An 18,404-nucleotide genomic window follows, 5' to 3' on the forward strand; every position below is an offset into this window, starting at 1 on the left:
AAAGCAAGATCGTTGTAAGATCATTCAGTGTGTTGAAATCAACAGAATTATACAGTTGAGAGGGCGAAATAGCAGCAGTTCATAAATTGATTTACGAAAAAAGACTACCCGAGTATCTTTATGAAGTGTATGACATGAAGAACTTTGCTATCAATGCCTGAATTTTGCTCACCCTGTGAGCAGCCATAACAAGAGGCTGTTTGAACAGAAGGAACAACTTCAAAAGGAAAGTCCATCAGAGATAATATGATCACCTTGCAGGTCCAAACTGGAGAATTAACCAGCTCCTTGGCTGGTAAAAATAAAAACAAAAATGGACTGTAAAGAAAAACTGGGATTTGTGAGATAAATGAGCCACAAAAACTCTTAAGTATTCCCTATCTTCCAAGTGTTTCAAAGACTGTAAGTGTACCAGGAACAGAAAAATAATAAGGGCTAAATAAAAAAAAAATTTCCATAAGCAACGTTCTCTCCGAGCTAGGCAGATATGTGTAACATATGCTTTACACAGGTATTTTGCAGAAATTCAGAACAGTTTCTAACCATAGAACACAGGCACAGCGAAATAGCAAAACGTGATGCCCAGGATCCTGGAGTCTGTGACACCTGAGCTGCTGTGGGCACACAGCACACCTCCAGGCAGACATACCAGCTTGAGCTTAAAAACAGTACAGACGTGTACATGCAGTCCTAAGTAACAAGCCCTACTGTGCAAATGGCACTACACTGTTCCCAGAGCCAGCCCAAGTATGTGGGCATCTGGCACCGGGCTCTGCTTGCATGGTGCCAGTTCAGCTTTGTCTACGCTTGCTGCATAGAAGCGCCCTAAGCCAATGAGCTTATCCTCTGAAACCAAGTGTTCCTGGCACAGCACCACATCTTAATTATGTGTAATTGACCTCAAACTCTTAGAACTGGATAAGGTAACCTGACTGACATACCCAAAGGTGTACTAAAACAGACATGCTTACACTGCAGCTATTACCACCTAAGTTCTCATCTCAATTCCATCTTATGGAATTCAAGAAAGTTCTTTCCCAAAAAAAAATGAACCAGAATTTGTTAGTTCTGGGACTAACACAGAAACAATTCATGTTAATATTTCAACAGCTCTGTGTTAGTACCAGATTTGAGGAAGACAAAAACCAAGAAAAGCTCCTGCTGTCAAGCATTACTACTAATTCTGTTTAGCTGATCTGTGAAGCTACTCGAGATACCTAGAAAATAGAAAGCTTCAATGGTTATGATATGCCAAGGTAGTGAGAGTTGTAACTTCCTCACAGAGGGATGGGAGTGAAAACTTGCCAATGTATATAATAATGCACAATAGTCCATCAGGATTAATGGTATTCTGAAGCAAAGACATTATAGCTTAGAATGAGTAACTCAGAAATTTACTACACTTAACACTTTGATTGCAACGTTATATGTGCTTCAAAAATAAACCAGATGTGCAATTTCACCTCACTGTGGTGCAGTCTTAAGGAAAGATGGATTAAAATACAGTAATTTCAAAACGTGTCACAGTATGCTCATCAAAATATAGACATCACTGCTTTCAGAACAACTTCTATATACGTAACAATAAAACACACAATGCCCTCCTTTGAAAATACCAGAGGTGAAATCCTGCATGCCAAGTCACTAACTATAGGCAACCACAGAGCCCTCCATGTAAGTGGAGATTCTCATATCTAACCAAGCATAAAATAACCAACACTTTTTTCTGTTGTTTTTTGAGGAGTGGCAGCCTTGCTGTAGTTACAATTTACACTAAACTCAGATCAACTCTTCTCAAACCTGCATTTAGCCTTGAAGTTTTTTGCTTCTACTGAAAGCCTGAGGGAAGGCTTGTGTGTCCAAAAGCATATTCAATTATACAGTTGGCCTACCAAGACAGATTGGCCCTATTTACAACGCTTGGCTTGCCTTCACTTTTTCTTAAGGCATAGTTTACTACCACACTACCTGCTTCACAGGTATAATGCTGGCCTTTATACTGGGTGAAAGGCAGTGGGTTCAAGTTTGTCTGCACAGTTCTAGGAAAACATCTGTAGCAGGATGGTAAATAATAAAAAAGGTAAGTTTATAAAACAAGGATAAATGTCTTGGGGGGCGGGGGGGGGGGGAATCCTGCTGGGCTGAGCTGTCCTTCAAGTTTTCTTTCAGAAAACACTGTAGATAAAGAAGATGGCAAAGGATAAAGCTTTTGCCATGTTTATAATGTAGCTGATAATCAGAACTTTATTTATAAAGTAGATCCAGATCTCTGGGTTGTAGAGACCAGAAGAGATCAACTTCCAGTTACTGGCAGTAAACAACTTAAGAAGATTCTTTTTCATACCCCAGGATTTGAAAGTGCCAGACATCGCCCTTCTTTGTTTCAAGACCGCTATTTGATAATTTCATTACTTGTCACCTAGCTATGGGATGTGACCACATAGATTCAGGATGTACTCCAAGGGCAGAAACAAAGACAACAAGCAGGATTAGTACACACACAATTAGCTTTCACAATCCATTGTACCACTGTCAATCACAACAAACTGGAAGAATCACATGGTTTTCTTCGTACCCATGAAAAATTCAAATGTAAGAAAATGAGGCATTTAGACTAGATTCAAGAATGCAATCTGTCCTTCTGAAGATAAAAGCATTCCTTAAAAGGCCTTCAAGACATAAGAGGTTCTCTTCCGAGAAAAAAATTGAAAGAAAGATGCCTTAGCTAAGCAGGGTGAGGCGGGGGGGGAAGGGAGAGGGGTGGAGAATGGGGATTTTAGCAGAACCACACAAAAAAAAAAAAAAAAAAAAAATCAAACAAGACTGGTCTCATCCCAAAGTCTAGAGTCATGCTTCTTACACTGGTAAGTTACTACGTACACTGAGCAACATACTGATAGACTGGGTTAAAATCTGAGGGTCTCAATCTTGAAAGAAAGTTCTGTACAATGAAGAGAGAGGACAAGCTCCCATTGCATGAAAACAGCAAACCTCTAGGAGAGGTCCAAATCCGCCTCAACAGACTTCCATATTTCACAGCCAGAACAACACCACTGTAAACTGCTAAATTTTTGTTTGGTTTTTTTTTCTTTTGTTTTTTAAACAAAAGGCACAAGAGTGTTATGTTCTGCAGCTCTACCTAACACTACAAAACTATCTTGAATGTGAAAGGATACTTTCCACCAGAGGGTGCAAATCAATAGCTCTGCCTTCAGTCCCCTTTAGTAACAAAATCCTCCTTCATAACAGATCCTTTAACCCAGTATCTCTTCCCACCCTTGCTCCATAATACGAATCACAAGTCTTTAAACAAGGAAAAAGAAAAATCCTTAAGGGGAAGTTCATCTTGAGTGCCTCTAATTACATCTACTTTCCATGTACACAGCAAAACAGTCTCTGATCCGCTGGACAGAGAAATTAATTAATTAATTAAATAATCTCAGCTTCAACCGTATTTATTCCTCAATATCGCCACTTGTAGGATATGGAATACTGAGCTCAGATTCTGCAAAAGACATTTTTCCTCTAAAGAGTGACCCACTAGAGGGACCACACCCAAAAAAAAAAAAAAAAGACAACTTTATGTTTTCTACTTCATCCTTAGGAAGAACCTTAGGAGCTTATTGGTTAGCTTCAATTAATGTTTCCTAGTCACTGACCCAGTTAAGGAATTCTGAATGAATCGGGGTGAGGTGGTGGGAAGGGAAAGGGACATAATGTTATTGATCTTGTAAACACCTAGAACATTTCTAAACCAAATTTGAGACTACATGAAGTCAACTTCCTCAAGAATTTCTCTCCCATTCTAAAAATCTTTTATTGGCTAAAATCTAGAGAACTATATCAGCTGTTGCCTTTGGGGTAAGTTTTTGTTTCCATTTAAATATATTAGAATACTGATCTCTTAGTAATATTTCCACACAGCATCTGAAGCGAGCACAATTTTCTTCAAGAACAGAAGAGTGTACTAGAATTCCATGGTAGAGTTGTACTGCAAAAATATGGCCAAGCAGTTGCTTCCAGTTGTTTCTATCGGGAAAGATAATATACATATTTTATCATCCTATATATTACTGCTAGCACATGGATATATAGCAGCAATACTTAATATTACCTATAATGGTTTCTTACTACAGTATGACATAAATCAAAAGGAGCTTACCTTCTGCTGCGATGATACCGGTGGTGTAGTCATCAAAGGTTTAAGAGGAACAGTGTTAGTCTGAGGCGTGCTTATTCTTGGAGATACATATGATCTTGGCGATGAGGCATCAGATGTTAAAGACATTGGAGACTGATTAGATGGCTGAGCTGTAAAGAAAAAAAAAAAAGATTGTTTTTAATAAAACCATATCCTATCTTAAACGTGAATTAGATTTTCTTTTGGTACTTTGCAGTATCGTGTATTAGATAATATGCAAACATACTCACCTTGAGACAGTTGGGGGTTGAAAAACTGAAACAATCAAATGTTCAACAACAATCCTAACTAAAGAATTGTATTTTCCCCAAACCCTCCACTTCTACAACTTGAGGGGAGGGAGAAAGAGAAGAAGCTATTATGCAATGCTTTTTACACGTGAAGAGACTAAATTAGTTTCATTTGCAACTCCTATTTTACAGTGTTCAACTTGATTTAACCAAAAGAATGCATGGTTTATCTCGAAACGTATTCACCCACCAACAGTTCTCTGCCCATTAATTTTAATTACTGCTTACCTACTCAACAACACGACTGCATTTCTTGTCTTGGTTTAAGTTTCTAGCTTTATTAAGTTACAAACGAGAATGTATTGAAGATACCTTAAGGAATATCTTGCCTGGAAGCTGAAAAATACTATTTACAGAAGACTACAAAAAACCCCCACCAGACAGAATAAACTTTCTTTTAAAAATTTAAGGACTCCTCCAAGAGTCACAGTTGCACAGTATTACAGAAAGGGTCTTCAATCAAGGAAGAGTTGTGTTTCATATTGTACATTAAATAACGTCTAATTAAGGTTCAGAATAAATTGAGAGGGTCTCACACATGTTTCACATTACTCATACAGAGTTAGTTAACGTACAGAGAAAATCCCAAAAGGCGAGACAGAGAAGCATATTTACTTAGTTGTGTGTCAGCTTCCTGCTCCCCAAGTAACAATTTCTTATCCTATCTTTGGAAAAAGAAGTCATTCAACATCTTCCACACCAGATGGCCAAAGATAGGACAAGAGACAGCTTATGCAAGTTTCAACTGTATCAGACTTTATAAAATGCAATGTAACAATTTTACATAAGTGAAAAGAAGACTCCGAATACCTTGCGTAGACAGTTGTGCAGCTTGAGAAATTAGGGAAGTGATATTGAAAGCAGATGGTCCAGCAGTAAGAATTTTATGGAGTATAGACTGCAGAGAGGCTTGTGTCACAGCTGCTGTTAGAACTAAAAACAAACATTCTGTTTTACTGACAATTCTAGAACATCCCTTTAAACTGTTCAAACTGGCTAAATACATTTAAGGCGCATTTTCTTTCCGATTTTGTTCCCGTATCCACAATAGACCAAAGAGCCACCTGAACTATTTTTCAATTACTTGAATTAAATTCATGAATGCTTGGCATGTCTAACCAAGTCCTTTATTTATTTAATAGTTTTATCTTTGAGACATACACTAAAAAAATTCTTTTAGAAAATAACTTTAACTCTTCAGCTTGACCTTATGTATCAATAGTAATTCTTGTAAACATAAAGAGAACATTTGTTCAATTTGTTACTGTAGTTAGCAGAATGTGTGGGGTTTTTTTTCAAGCTACAATAATTTTTTTAAAAGGCAAAAAAGCAGTATCACTTTAACTCACTAAAAAGAGATGGGAGGGGCGCAGGGGGGGAAGACTTCCTGTTCAAGGAAAAAGAAAAGATCTTTCAAGTTAAAAATCCAGATACTGAGTGTTTCTTCTTAAAAACAAACAAACAAAAAACCCCATAACAAACAAACAAAAAAACCCACAACCAAAACCCACACAATTTACTTGTTCTGGGTTTAGCTGTCGTCCCACCCCCCCTACCCCCCCCAGTAAAAAATTAATCATTTTCAACCATTCTAAAACTGCACTACACAGAAGAGCATCTTACAGTATGAGCTGATAAGACCAGCTTCTGAACTAGTCTTTTCAAAAACGTCTATAGGCTCTGTGGGATACTTCCTGAACATCCAATACCCATGCACAAGTCTGAAAAAACTGACTCACCAGCACAAACACAGAATAACTCTGCATCATGTGCACAGTAAGGGCAGTCCTGCTGTGCAAGGTGAAGTCACTCGGCCCACGTGGACCTGCCAAGCCAGGCCCTCATGCCATCAGAACAATACTAAACACTCTTGTCCAAGACAGACACAGCTGCTGCTCAGATACGGCAAGAGAAAATGACTAGGAACTTAAATTGGCAGCTTTCTAATAAAATACAATTAGAGTCTTGATTGGACCTTTCATTTTTTAACACAAACAACCATGATACTCCTACTTTTTTAGTCCAGCCTAGTGCACTACAGTTTTAAAAGTTTCTCCCTGCACAGGAAAAAACAATAACCAACTCACCTATTAGTACTGAATGAAGCCATAATATTTGCTGATTAAAAGGAAGTCAATTGACAGTTCTTCCTTATAAATAATCATAACGTACATAATAGTAAAACTTTAAGTAAAATTTTACTATTTTGACTTTCATGGTTTGCACTTTTTAGAAGTTAATTAACTCTGGGCACTACATGTAAATGTTTTGCTTCCTATTTAAACTGGTGATCAGTGCACAAGAAGTTAAAAGCAGCAAACAAAAAATCCCACACCACTTTCTTCATCAGTAACCTGCCACATGCAGACACCATATTAGATAAAATTACATTCAAAATGCATCAACTCTACCTGTTCTTGCAGCGAAAGGCACTATAGCTAGTTCTAAACTTTCTTCTAATAAACTAGGCCAATGTGACAAAAATCTAAGGGATACACGGACTACATGCACAAAATTTAACTTGCTAGCAAAATTACTGAGATGCTATCTTTATTCAGAGGCTAACATGTTCTGTTAAAGAAAAAAAGTTGATAGGTAACAAGATTTAAGAATCCCTAGAAGCTTCAGTATTTGCAAACACATGTTAGAATAGCAGCACAAACTACAGAAAACAAAGAACACTGCACAAAACAAAAGAACAAAAAGCTCTAACTAAATTTTGTGCAACAAATGAATGCTGATACAGCAATTAAGTCACCAGTCTCAATTAGACTGCTCTCATACATCAGCTTAACAACCTTAAACGTTACTTGGCTAATTTAAAAAGGTTTAACGGAAAAAAACCCAAACAAAAACAATCCTCACTTTAACTAGGGATTCATTTATCCACTTTTCATTTAAAGTAAGGCTTGCATTTACTACAGCTTAGTATCCAATAATATACTAATGTGTGTAAATAAGAGATTACATCAACTTTAAAGAATCCTTACCTTCATTGATTTTGGATATATCTACGCTAGAATTATTAAGCTGCAAGGTGGCTTGCAGAGCAGGCAGCAGCTGTCGAAGGAGATTTGGGTCCTGAAGTAACGGAGGAATTGGTGATTGTGGAACAGGTGAGACAGGAACCGTAGGAGCAGATGAAGCAGGCGCAGGAGTTGGATTCAGTCCAGAAGCAGAAGATGTAGAAGGAGTTGTGCAAGAATGGGATACAGGCTTGTCCACAGATGCAGACTCTGAACAGAAGACAGACAGTAATTTTCATTTTCCCCAATATAACTGACAACTTCTCACTAGTACAATATTCATATTAAATTCAGAAGATCAAATGCTTAACTATCGTTACAAGAGAAAAATATAAACATGAATATAACAAAAATTGAAGATATTTTATATCTAGTGTAATTTAGCCTATTGCACCTAATATTTATTAGGAACACATACACAAAAAAATCTTTCCACTTCAAGGTATTGGACTGAAAGCTGCCAGTATTACAAACGGGAATTTTTTCCCCCTAATTTTTAGGACAAACATGGGCCAAAAATTCCTTAGTGATTTTTTTCTTTTACTATGCATATATTCATCTTCTATTTTTTTACCCATTATTCCAATCTTTCGTTGGAAAATATACTATGAATGAAAACCTTATAGTCCATTGAATTTACAGATAGGCTAAAGTGTCAAATTTGAGGGATTTGAAGCCATACTTCATTTATTCAGAAACCAGACTGCAAGAAGCTACAAAATAAAGACTAAGTCTATCATACACAATCCAGCTACATTGCTCAGGATTCACAGACAGGATAACGAGCTGTACTAGAAACATAAACCAACAGCTGTTAACATCCCCACAGCACAGTGGAAAAACATCTAAAAATGTACCTGCCCATAATTAATTTCAAACTTGTCAGCTTCTCCCGAAGCATCAAGACCTATATCCTTTATTTTATTAATCTCATTTTAGCAAATATCAACACTTCTTATCCACAGAAATGCTTAGTACTTAAAGTCAATTATACTGCATGGCAATTTGTTCTAATTAATGTTGAGTTATTTAATTAATTTTAAATTTGACTTCCAGTTAACATGAAAGTTTCTCCTCCATTCCAGTACTGTGAGAAATTCCTGCACTGAAAGTATTTCTGCTTACTATAGGCGTACTACCAGTCACTTCAAATATCCTTCCTTGAAGAAGCCTGGACCACTGTATTTCAATTTTAGCTTCCCCTTCTCTCATCCCCATTAAACCCATGGGAGACCTCTGCCCCTAAATTCAGTCAAGACTAATGCCTCTATAGCACCAAACAGGTTGGATGAAGAGTGGAAAGATGGATATGAATCCAAGATCTCACCCAGGATGCTTGTCTGTAATACTGAAGACCTGGATTTTAAACCTGCCTCAAACTAGGCACAGAATGTCAACTTGGGTATTCCACATTTCAGGCAAAAATCCAAATGAAAGCTAAAATAACTGGCTGGGAAACTCTTTTACTCTAAAGATGTGTTTGGTTTGTTTTCTTTGGAGAGATGGGCAAGGTAAGAGGCGGCTGACTTTTAGTAAAGAAGAAAAATGAAAAAGTCTTGTTTTGTTTTACTACATAAGAATAAAATGTTCAAATTTTCTAAAATTTTTTGTTTTCTGACAGCCTTAATTGCAACTTTTGAGACTAATTTGGAAAGAACTCTAAAAAAAAAAAAAAAAAAGACTGAAGTAAGTATCAATACGTAAATCAAACTGGATTAGAAATCTCAGTGAAAAGAAAGAGGACTTCTGCTTCCATGCAGTTACAGTAGAAATAGTTCATAACAGGTCACAAATACTCCAAAAAACACTTTTCCAGTCAAGTAGCTGAGAAATGTAAATCAGAAAAAAATGCTGAAGAATGCAAATTTGACAGCTTGCAAGGATGCAACAGCCAGGGCACACAGACATATTTTGATGTTTCCAGCAAACTTCTAAAAAAGAGGCGGCCTTATCTAGTTACAAGCTCTCAGCACAAGGGGATGGCTTTCAATGTATCTGTAAAGGGATCTGGTCATCTGGCCAGGAGCTCTCCTAAGACCACCTTACAAACGGACAAGAAGCATTACAAAGACTGAAGAGGAAAAAAAGCAGTTACAAAATTTTTATATGGTTTTCAGTAACATGTGACTAGGACAGCTGATTAGGTATCAGCCCCCCCTTAAAACAGTAAGTCATTAGTAAAAGTCTCTGTTATAGAAGTATTACATACAAAATCTTATGTTATGGTGTTCAAAGTAAACTTATTAAGACAACTGCATGTCAAGACACATCAAGCAAACAAGAATCTTATGCTACTAAACAAAAACATGTAAAGTTTAAATTGAACTTGCATCTGTCATAGTCCAAATAAGGACAACGAGATACACTGGCAGACAAAAGCAAGGGAATTAAGAACAGTGGGGCATGTTAGTACTTACATGTACAAGTCTCCTACACTACAGTTTTGACAACCTTACAAAAAAAACAAAAAAACCCAAAACAAAAACAAACAGCCTAATTTAAAAACAAACAAAACAGAAAAAAAACCCTAAGCAACTGCCAGCACTAATTTCAAAATATATTTAATGTAGTTAGGCTTGTCTTCACAGTTAGATTGAGTTATTTTAAGTAAAGAAGCAACTCATAATAAGCTATACCTGAGCTTCAAACCACACCACCATATCAAACAGCTGGAAGTATTTTTCACCCATGCTGCAGTTTTGAACACAAAATAAACTGAATCAAAAGCAAACTCGAGCTAACAATACAGTGAAGACAAACCTTAAGACCAGTTCTGGGCATTTACACATTTCTTGAATAAAAGGACTCAAAATATGTAATACAAAACCACTGAATTCCAAGAGGTCTGTAAAAGTACTTTAGTTTGGGTGAGCTTCTCTGCTACAAAAATGCACACTAAATTACATCAAAACAACATAGTCCAGTTAATTCCTTTAGACATTATGTAGACACTATTCTGTAACTGTATTATTGCAGGTATTTTAAGTACGTGTTAAAATATATTTGTAAAAGATATTTTTCGTACAATCACTCAGATTAAACACCTAGAGAAAATGATGTGAAAAAATGATGGTGTCTAACGCTAACATTTCGATCTTTTGAGATGGTAAACATTATAAAACTAACAGTCCAAATGTTATGAGAGAATATATCTCTATGATCATGACTATCTACATATGCATCATATTATAACTCTGTGTTATTTAACATCATAGAGGATGCAGAGTACAGTGAATGCTCAGAGCATCGCTGCACTTCACAAATTAGGTAATTTAAGATATTCATAGTGAAATAAAGGGTATAAACCTGTTTCTGCCCCCAAAAAATTATAAAAAATATTTGTGGAAATACTTGTATTTCTTGTCTGTATTAAGTAGCCTGAATAGTTATTTTCTTCTCTACAAAGGGAAACTCCTTTGTGATGAAAACAAACATGCTAAAAAATATAGACTACAGATTAGTTCTGTAAAATCACAACTATCATTACCTTAATTTAAACCAACCTATCTTACTCCATGGCTTCCAGACTGGACACTTGATTTCATAGAAATAAATCCAAGAACTGCTGCCAATGAAGAAATCCTCTAAATATTTACACATCCATTTTTGTATAATATAATTACAAAGGTTTAAAACTGGTTTCATTTATGATGCTATAGAGAACTTGCAAGTTTCGCCTTCCAAGTTAACACAGCTAGTCAAAACTCCTCAAGATGAAATGTTTGTTTCACAAAAACTGTTTGTTTCACATACTGGGGTATGTGCATTTCCCAAGCTTTTTCCACAAGCAGAAGCAGAGACCTCTCACTCCCTCCTTTTCCTCCGTAATTCCCCTTTTCTGATCTGCTTTGAAAGACTGTTTCATTGTATCTTTTGCCACACAGCTAAGTTTACTTTTCAACATTTAAACACTATTTCCTAGTTTCTAAAACCTTTACTAGGATTAAAAAAAAAAATACTTAGAATTATACAGTCCTGTAATTTTTAAATGTAGTTGAAGCCTCAACCATCATGAAACACAGTCAAAATGAACACAGCACACTAAGAAAAGTTAAATATCTTTACAGATCTAAGTCCTTTAGTCTTACAACTCTGACACACGGGTCTCTACACCTGTGTCAACGTAGAGTTCATGTTCATGAACAAGCTATCTACAGTATTATTGCAAAACAAGGCTTTTGATTACACAGCAGTCATTCATAAACCTAATTTGAACCATTAATACATCAATCAGACTAATTTTGAATCCACAACTGAAATTTTACAAACAGAAAATGCAAATTTGGTCTGTGTCTTACACAAAAAATATTCTTAAAGAAAAGATGAACTGTGCTGCAAGGCCTGCAAAAGTCTTAGACTATAACTGAAGTTGCCTGCTATTGGACAGGACAGCCTCTTCACTGTCAACACCAATTTCCATACAACGCACTTCCATGCTATGCAAATGACTCTTCAACCTCACATAAAATTTCAGCTATTATAATGAAAGTCCCAAGAAAAACTTTTTAAATAATTAAAAAAAAAAAAAAATTAAAACCAAAAGCAGAACATAGCCCACTGTGATCTTCTGAACTGTTGAAAACTTTGTTAATTAAAATTTACATTTTAGCTTTTCCTCTGAATAAATAAAAAATTAGATTATTTTTTAAATTATCTTTTGTGATTTTAAAAACATGACTTTGCACCAATTTTTCCATGATAAGCTAAGCACATTAAAATTTCAACTTCTGGAGCTTTTAAGAAAACTTCTAAAAAAAAAAAAACATTCATTCCGTTGCAACAATATGAAAATACAGTATGCCTTCTGACAATCATGTAAACAAGCTAATTAGATGCAGCCTACATATAGAACTACAATATAGAACTAAACAAGTTTCTGGATGACCAACTTAAATCATATGGAAAAAAAAATGAGCAAGAAAAAGCCATCCAAAAAAAAAAAAAAAAGGAAAACAAAGTAATCAGATGGCAAACAAAAACAACTAGATGTGGAGATTAACTTAATGTGAAGAACTATTAATCAGCTTTACATTAAAATGGAGCAGGAAAAAATCTTTTTATAATGAAAATAATTTTTGAAGACTACAATGATTAGGAACCTACTCTGCTGGAGCGTGACCTGCGATCACATCTTTTGGACAAAAAGAAGTCCAAGTTATCAGGCAGTATTCTCTATGACAAGAACCTGTATGTGACAAAGGTGCATCTTTGCTGCAGGTTTCACGAAGAGGTGTCTGAACTGAAGTAAACTGGAGGCTATTGCTTGCCGCAGAAACATCATGTCAAGTCAGAACGGAAACATTACCAAATATTTCCAAGCAGTGTGGATTTTTTTAATAACAAGGCCAAGTAATCCTTTCAGAAAAAATACCACAGACCATTTTCAGCAGTTGTGTCAATGTTCTTCAATTACAACCTAGACACAAAAAGGCAAATGCTTAGCTTCTCAAGAGTTTGAGGCAGTATATTAAAATGCTGCTGAATCTTGCTGTTACCAATCTCTGCCACTCATGACACAAACCTTTGCTCCTAAACAAGCAGCTGATCCACTAGTGAGTCTCATTCTGAAAGGCAATTCCCAGCCTGGTATGTTACAGTTAAAATAAAGTTATTCAGACTAGGTTTAATGCAGTGGGATGAAAAACTAAGCCTTTTGACTGTTCAGCTATTCTGTTTCCAACAAAGTGCTCTTGACACCAACGCTCCCACTCCTCTGTTGCACTTCAGTCAACCCGTTCTACCTGCTGGAGTCTTTTAAGTACCTGTTCCTAGTACTTGCTCACTCCCTTCTCACCCACAGTGTGCCGAGTTATTCAGACATGTTAGTGTGACAGAGAAGGGAGCGGGGAAAAAAGAAACAAAAAGAGGAAATGCATTTTTTGTGCAGTAACTTCCTTCACAATCCTCCTTCTGACAACTAACATACTAGAACTCCCTATACAAAAAGTAGCTTTAAAATACTGCTATATATAGTTTGCTCTTATTCTGCCGTATATATGGACTGATAATTTATTTCAACAAAGATTTTTTTAATGAGATGGAAATTACCCACTTACCGTTGACTGGATAATTCCCAAATTATCAATGTGACCCTTTGAATATTCCAATAGCTTTTACTACTGATGTAATTTTTTTAATGCCATTAAAACAAAAAAAAAAAATGCATTCAAAGTCCTTAAAAGTTAACACTACAATATTACCCAATCACTCTATTGTGAGCTTGAGTTGTATCTTTGCTCTGCTAGAAACAGTCATGCACGTGTGCTCTCACAGCATGCTCTCTGTGGGAGGAAAATTGCACTACAAAATTCTCAGAAATTCAATGCCTTACTGCCCCATAAACCTCACCTCTGCTATACTGCTTAAACAACTACCACCTAGAACAGATAACTGAATTGCTTGATTTACTGCTAATGATTAAGAATCGTAACACATTCATCTGTGCTGAAGTACCTTAAGTGTATAGTCCACCAACTAAGTTCTCTGAGCAGTGACACTCACATATAGCTTTTTTACATAGTCCAGTTCTGATCTACTAAGGACCTTAAGCCACACCAAAATATATAAATATTTAAAAGCAATGCATTTTGTAAACACATTTGGCCAAATGAAACTATGGCAACAACACTATCTGGGTTCTCAAATTCTCTAAAATAAAAAAAATTCCATATTTTTCTCATTTGGATTACTCCAGTCTTAAAACTGAATTATCGTATTTTATCTCTGCTGCCAAAATAAACATAACAGCAATGCTCAGCACACAAGAATAAAGTACTTGGAAGAAACCTCTAACAGTCTCGCTAGTGTAATTTTTTCTAACCACTGCATGAATTGAATAATATACCTAAAACTGCAAAACTCAGGGGCAATGTTCATAACTGACTGCTAAAGACTAGCAAGTGTTACAAGTAAGAAAACCACAGGGGCGAGAAAAGCATGAGGAAGAAGCTCAGCTGTCACTGACCAACCACTTTAATCTGTCAGCATCAGAGTCACAACCCACCCAGCATTGCACTGGCCAGCTTGCTGAGTTCTCTCGGAAAAATTTCAGAGTATTGCTGCACTAGAAACAGAAGTGCTGCCTGACGGGACTTGGAGGAAAGGGGTGAGAAGAAATATCCTACAGACAGACACACCGTTAAGATACAGACAATACAACATTTGATTCAGTAACTAAATTAGAAGTAGGAAAATGCGATGTGCCCTAGAGATAAAGCAGCCAAAAAGTAGGAAAAGCAACCCCACACTTTACCTGCATAAAGCACTCACAGTGAGCACAAACAGAAGCAGCAGATTCTGACTGGAACATTCAAACCAAAGGGTAGAGGTCAAATAGTTCCCCAGGAACTCTCCACTACTGCCAGCCATTGAGGGCAGAGGACTACCGCTAACAGCTGAGCTATAGTTCAGCCAGGGATTTTATTCAATCTCCTTGTGGGACTACAACATACCCCTGCAGCAAAAGAGATTGAGCTGAAAAAAGTGGTGTTGTTGGTTTTTGTGGTTTTTTGTTTTGTTTTTCACAACTATTACTGCATTAAAAAATACACACTAAGAACAGAACTATTAAAACAGTGGTACACATAGGCTGGCATAAGGTTGCCAGCAACACATTGACAAGAAGCAAGAACTCATTTACACAAGGATTACTGCACATACTATTCAGTCATTAGGACCAAGCTATTTTTATAAGCAAAAGTTACAGCTTTACCTCTTTTTAGAAAGAGAGAGGGATGGCACAGAAAAAGATCAAATGCTGTTTACTTTACTAGCGTAAAAATAAACCCCTCACACTATTTTCCAATTTTACAAAGATACTTCTAGAAAATTGTTTGAACTGAGTGTCTCACAACAATTTTTTTTTTTCATTTTGCGTAACAGCTTCAAACAAATACTTTTAAACACTGCATACCTATAGTACTATAGGTTCACAGGCACCTCTGGGAAAATGAGTACCAGAAGCAAACTATCCAAAAACATCCCAATGTGCAGCATTGCTTCCTCCCTTCTTTTAAATTTAAATAGGTAAAATGCTACAGAAATTAATTATACTAGTCAAATTTCTTATTAAAAAAAAAAAGTCCAACATTCACAAAAAAAGAAAAAGGCAAGACTACTGAATATACTCTTTGAATGATCTCTTATAATACAAGCTGCGCTGATTTTTTCTGTTTCTGTAAGAAGAGAGGTATTCAAGCAACATGTGAAAACTCACATTTTCTGGAATAAGTATTTCAAGCCTAACGTTCATCTATGCTGATTCTTCAATTACTTACTAACTTTCTGTAATCCTCGCTGTCTGAAGCACTGGAAGTATTGTATTTGCTCACAGTGAAGTGCCATGAAACACTTACATCAACAAGGCAAGAATATTATAGAGAACCTATCCATTTAACGCATATAAACTTTAAAAAAACCCTACATAGGAATACAGAAATTAAGTGATATTTAACACGGAACCATCCATGGTAACACAGATTCTAAAGTAAGATTTATAGTGTCAAGACCACCCCGTGCGATCATTTTCACTATTCCTACCCAATTGTATGTCCTCAAATGAATGTCGTACGTAAGACACACTAGAACTCCCGCCAACGTTTGTAGCAGTTGTCACAATGGGAAATTCCTTCTATTGCAGTAAGATTTAGTTGCTCAATTTAAGTGGAAGCAACTAATAAAGGTATGCAGTAAAGCAGGGAAAAAATATATCCAGTTTGAAGTCTGATCACACACCAAACAGGGATCAAGTACATGCCGGAACTGAGTAATAACAAGGGTTTTCTTTAAGTATATTTTAAAGATAGCAATGAAAATAAAGAGGATATGCTAAAGAAGAGAACACTTGATATGGACGTTTTGCACTGTCGTGTTTAAAAGTGCATCAAACTGCAATCAAAACATAGAGGCTGAACTGAAGCAGGTAATTATGCTATTCAGTACAAGAACCATGCATAAACTAGTACACCTTCTTGCTTTAGTGTGTTGAACAGAAAAAGGCTTGCCGAAAATCTTCTGTTCCTCTGTAGTTTATAGTCAACGTTCACGTACCAAATCATATAAAAATTGCACAGAGTCTCAAGAAAAACATACAAAATTTCTTTACGTTCACCATTTTCTTACATTGCAGTGTTTGCCAATGTATGGTATTGTTTGGGTATTTTGGATGGCCAAGTGCACTTATCTCTGTGTAAAAGATGGAATTCTTTAACAAAGAAAACTGGAAGGCAGGAAAACAAACGCAGAGTATAAGACCAATTTCAGACCCAAGTGTTTTTGGTCTTCTTTTTAGCGCTGCACTACTCTTCTGTAACTAGACGGACTTGCAAATATCAACAGGGCAACAAGCCATCTTTCAAAAAAGAATTCAGTGTTGTACTAATTAAGCAATATTTTAAATTAAAACCAGACATGTTTATCAAAAATTACTTTTTCCCCTCCCAAAGCCCCCAAAATAGAATTTTCTTATACAATGTTACTCTCTAAGAACTTGACTATACCGAAGTATCACACTATCACTAGTAACACACATCTCCGTTCTCACAATCTTCTTGAGCTCTTCTTGCCTAATAATGAAGTAAATCCAGTTAAAATGTAGACTTTTAAAGAGTCACAAACACCACACAGTAAAGTCCTGATCTTCACTTGATGACTCTAGATGTTTCTGGTATGTATTATACAGAAATACAAACTTTCAGCAGCTTTAGAACTGAAGATCCAGTACATCACAAGACACAGATCGGAACAGAAGAGTAGCTGTTACAGACATGTAGAAAACTGTGTTGCTTTCTATAAGAATTGCACTTGTGTTTATTGAAAAGTTTGACACTGGCATTCCAAACAGTAACAGCAATTCATAAAATATAATGTTCCAAAATGACTTTCAAATGGTGTAACTACATCTATGTTAAGAACGCAAATAATGGCAAAGATCCAAAACAACATGAGGGAGGACAAAAATTAAAATACGTCCTACTAAAATACGTCTTTCAAATTATCATCTGAAATTAAAATTTACAGAATAAGCCAGTAAACAGCAAATACTGCAGTGTCAATTTGAAGTTGTGTAAGATATAGCAAACTTGGTTTAAGGGGAAATAAACACATCAAAACAGTAATCAGATTCTAAGCACACACATCAACAGGAAGAACATCTTTAAATTCTAGAACTAATATACTTTGAACAAGCAATGCAAATGCAATGCATCGTCTTAAATACTAGAAGGAATTTCATTAGACATACCTTTTCTCTCTGTTTTCTGTGCAGGGATGGAAGATGTGGATGTAGGCAGTTTTGATAAAGTAGATGCTCCATTAGCATCAAAGGATTTCTTTGGCTGGTGATCAGATTGTAGAGAAAATGGACTAGGAGGAACAGTGCTTGGGGTAGCAGTTGGATGAACCACTGGTTTGATGGGATGCTGTACTGGAGTAGAACTACTGTGAGTCTCTGCTCTTGGCAGTCTGTAGTCTCTGTCATTGTGCCTGCTTGTTTGAGATAAAATATTCTGTGGGAGCATACTTCCGGCGTCACTGGAATGCTTGTCTTCCACTTTTTTCAGGATTCCCCAAGTAACGTTGCAATAAGACAAAAAGATTAAATTAGAAACTTGTCTAAGATTGCAGTGACTTTGATTAATACAGCTGCCCATCAACAACTAGAGCTGATTGAACTTCTTATGATTGAAAAAAGCCTCAAGTAGATCAGCATCAAAAAAGCCAAATTTAATTTTACTCACTGACAAAATGCATTTTCTCTGACCTTTGCTTGATTTAGAGTTCCGTTTAAGCAGTGTTTTGATGAAAGGCTGCTTTATAACGAGTGTTACAGTCAAGTTAACTTTTGAAGTCTCCTAAAAAATCTAATCAAAATCTATTATTTCCATCTTA

General features: G+C 36.1%; 1 protein-coding gene across 1 annotated transcript in view; it reads right to left on the minus strand.

The window, feature by feature from the left end:
* WAC (WW domain containing adaptor with coiled-coil) overlaps positions 1–18,166 on the minus strand; it is a 31,182-nt gene extending 13,016 nt beyond the window's left edge. The window contains exons 1-4 of the mRNA XM_009579874.1: positions 17,758–18,166; positions 7,482–7,727; positions 5,302–5,424; positions 4,163–4,311 (exon numbers count right to left, since the gene is read on the minus strand). Of these exons, the coding sequence (XP_009578169.1) occupies positions 4,163–4,311; positions 5,302–5,424; positions 7,482–7,727; positions 17,758–18,166 (927 nt within the window). The remainder of the gene's footprint in view (positions 1–4,162; positions 4,312–5,301; positions 5,425–7,481; positions 7,728–17,757) is intronic.
* Positions 18,167–18,404: the final 238 nt, after the last annotated feature.

This window comes from Fulmarus glacialis, unplaced genomic scaffold, assembly GCF_000690835.1.
Source record: "Fulmarus glacialis isolate BGI_N327 unplaced genomic scaffold, ASM69083v1 scaffold29796, whole genome shotgun sequence".
Taxonomy (NCBI): Eukaryota; Metazoa; Chordata; class Aves; order Procellariiformes; family Procellariidae; genus Fulmarus; species Fulmarus glacialis.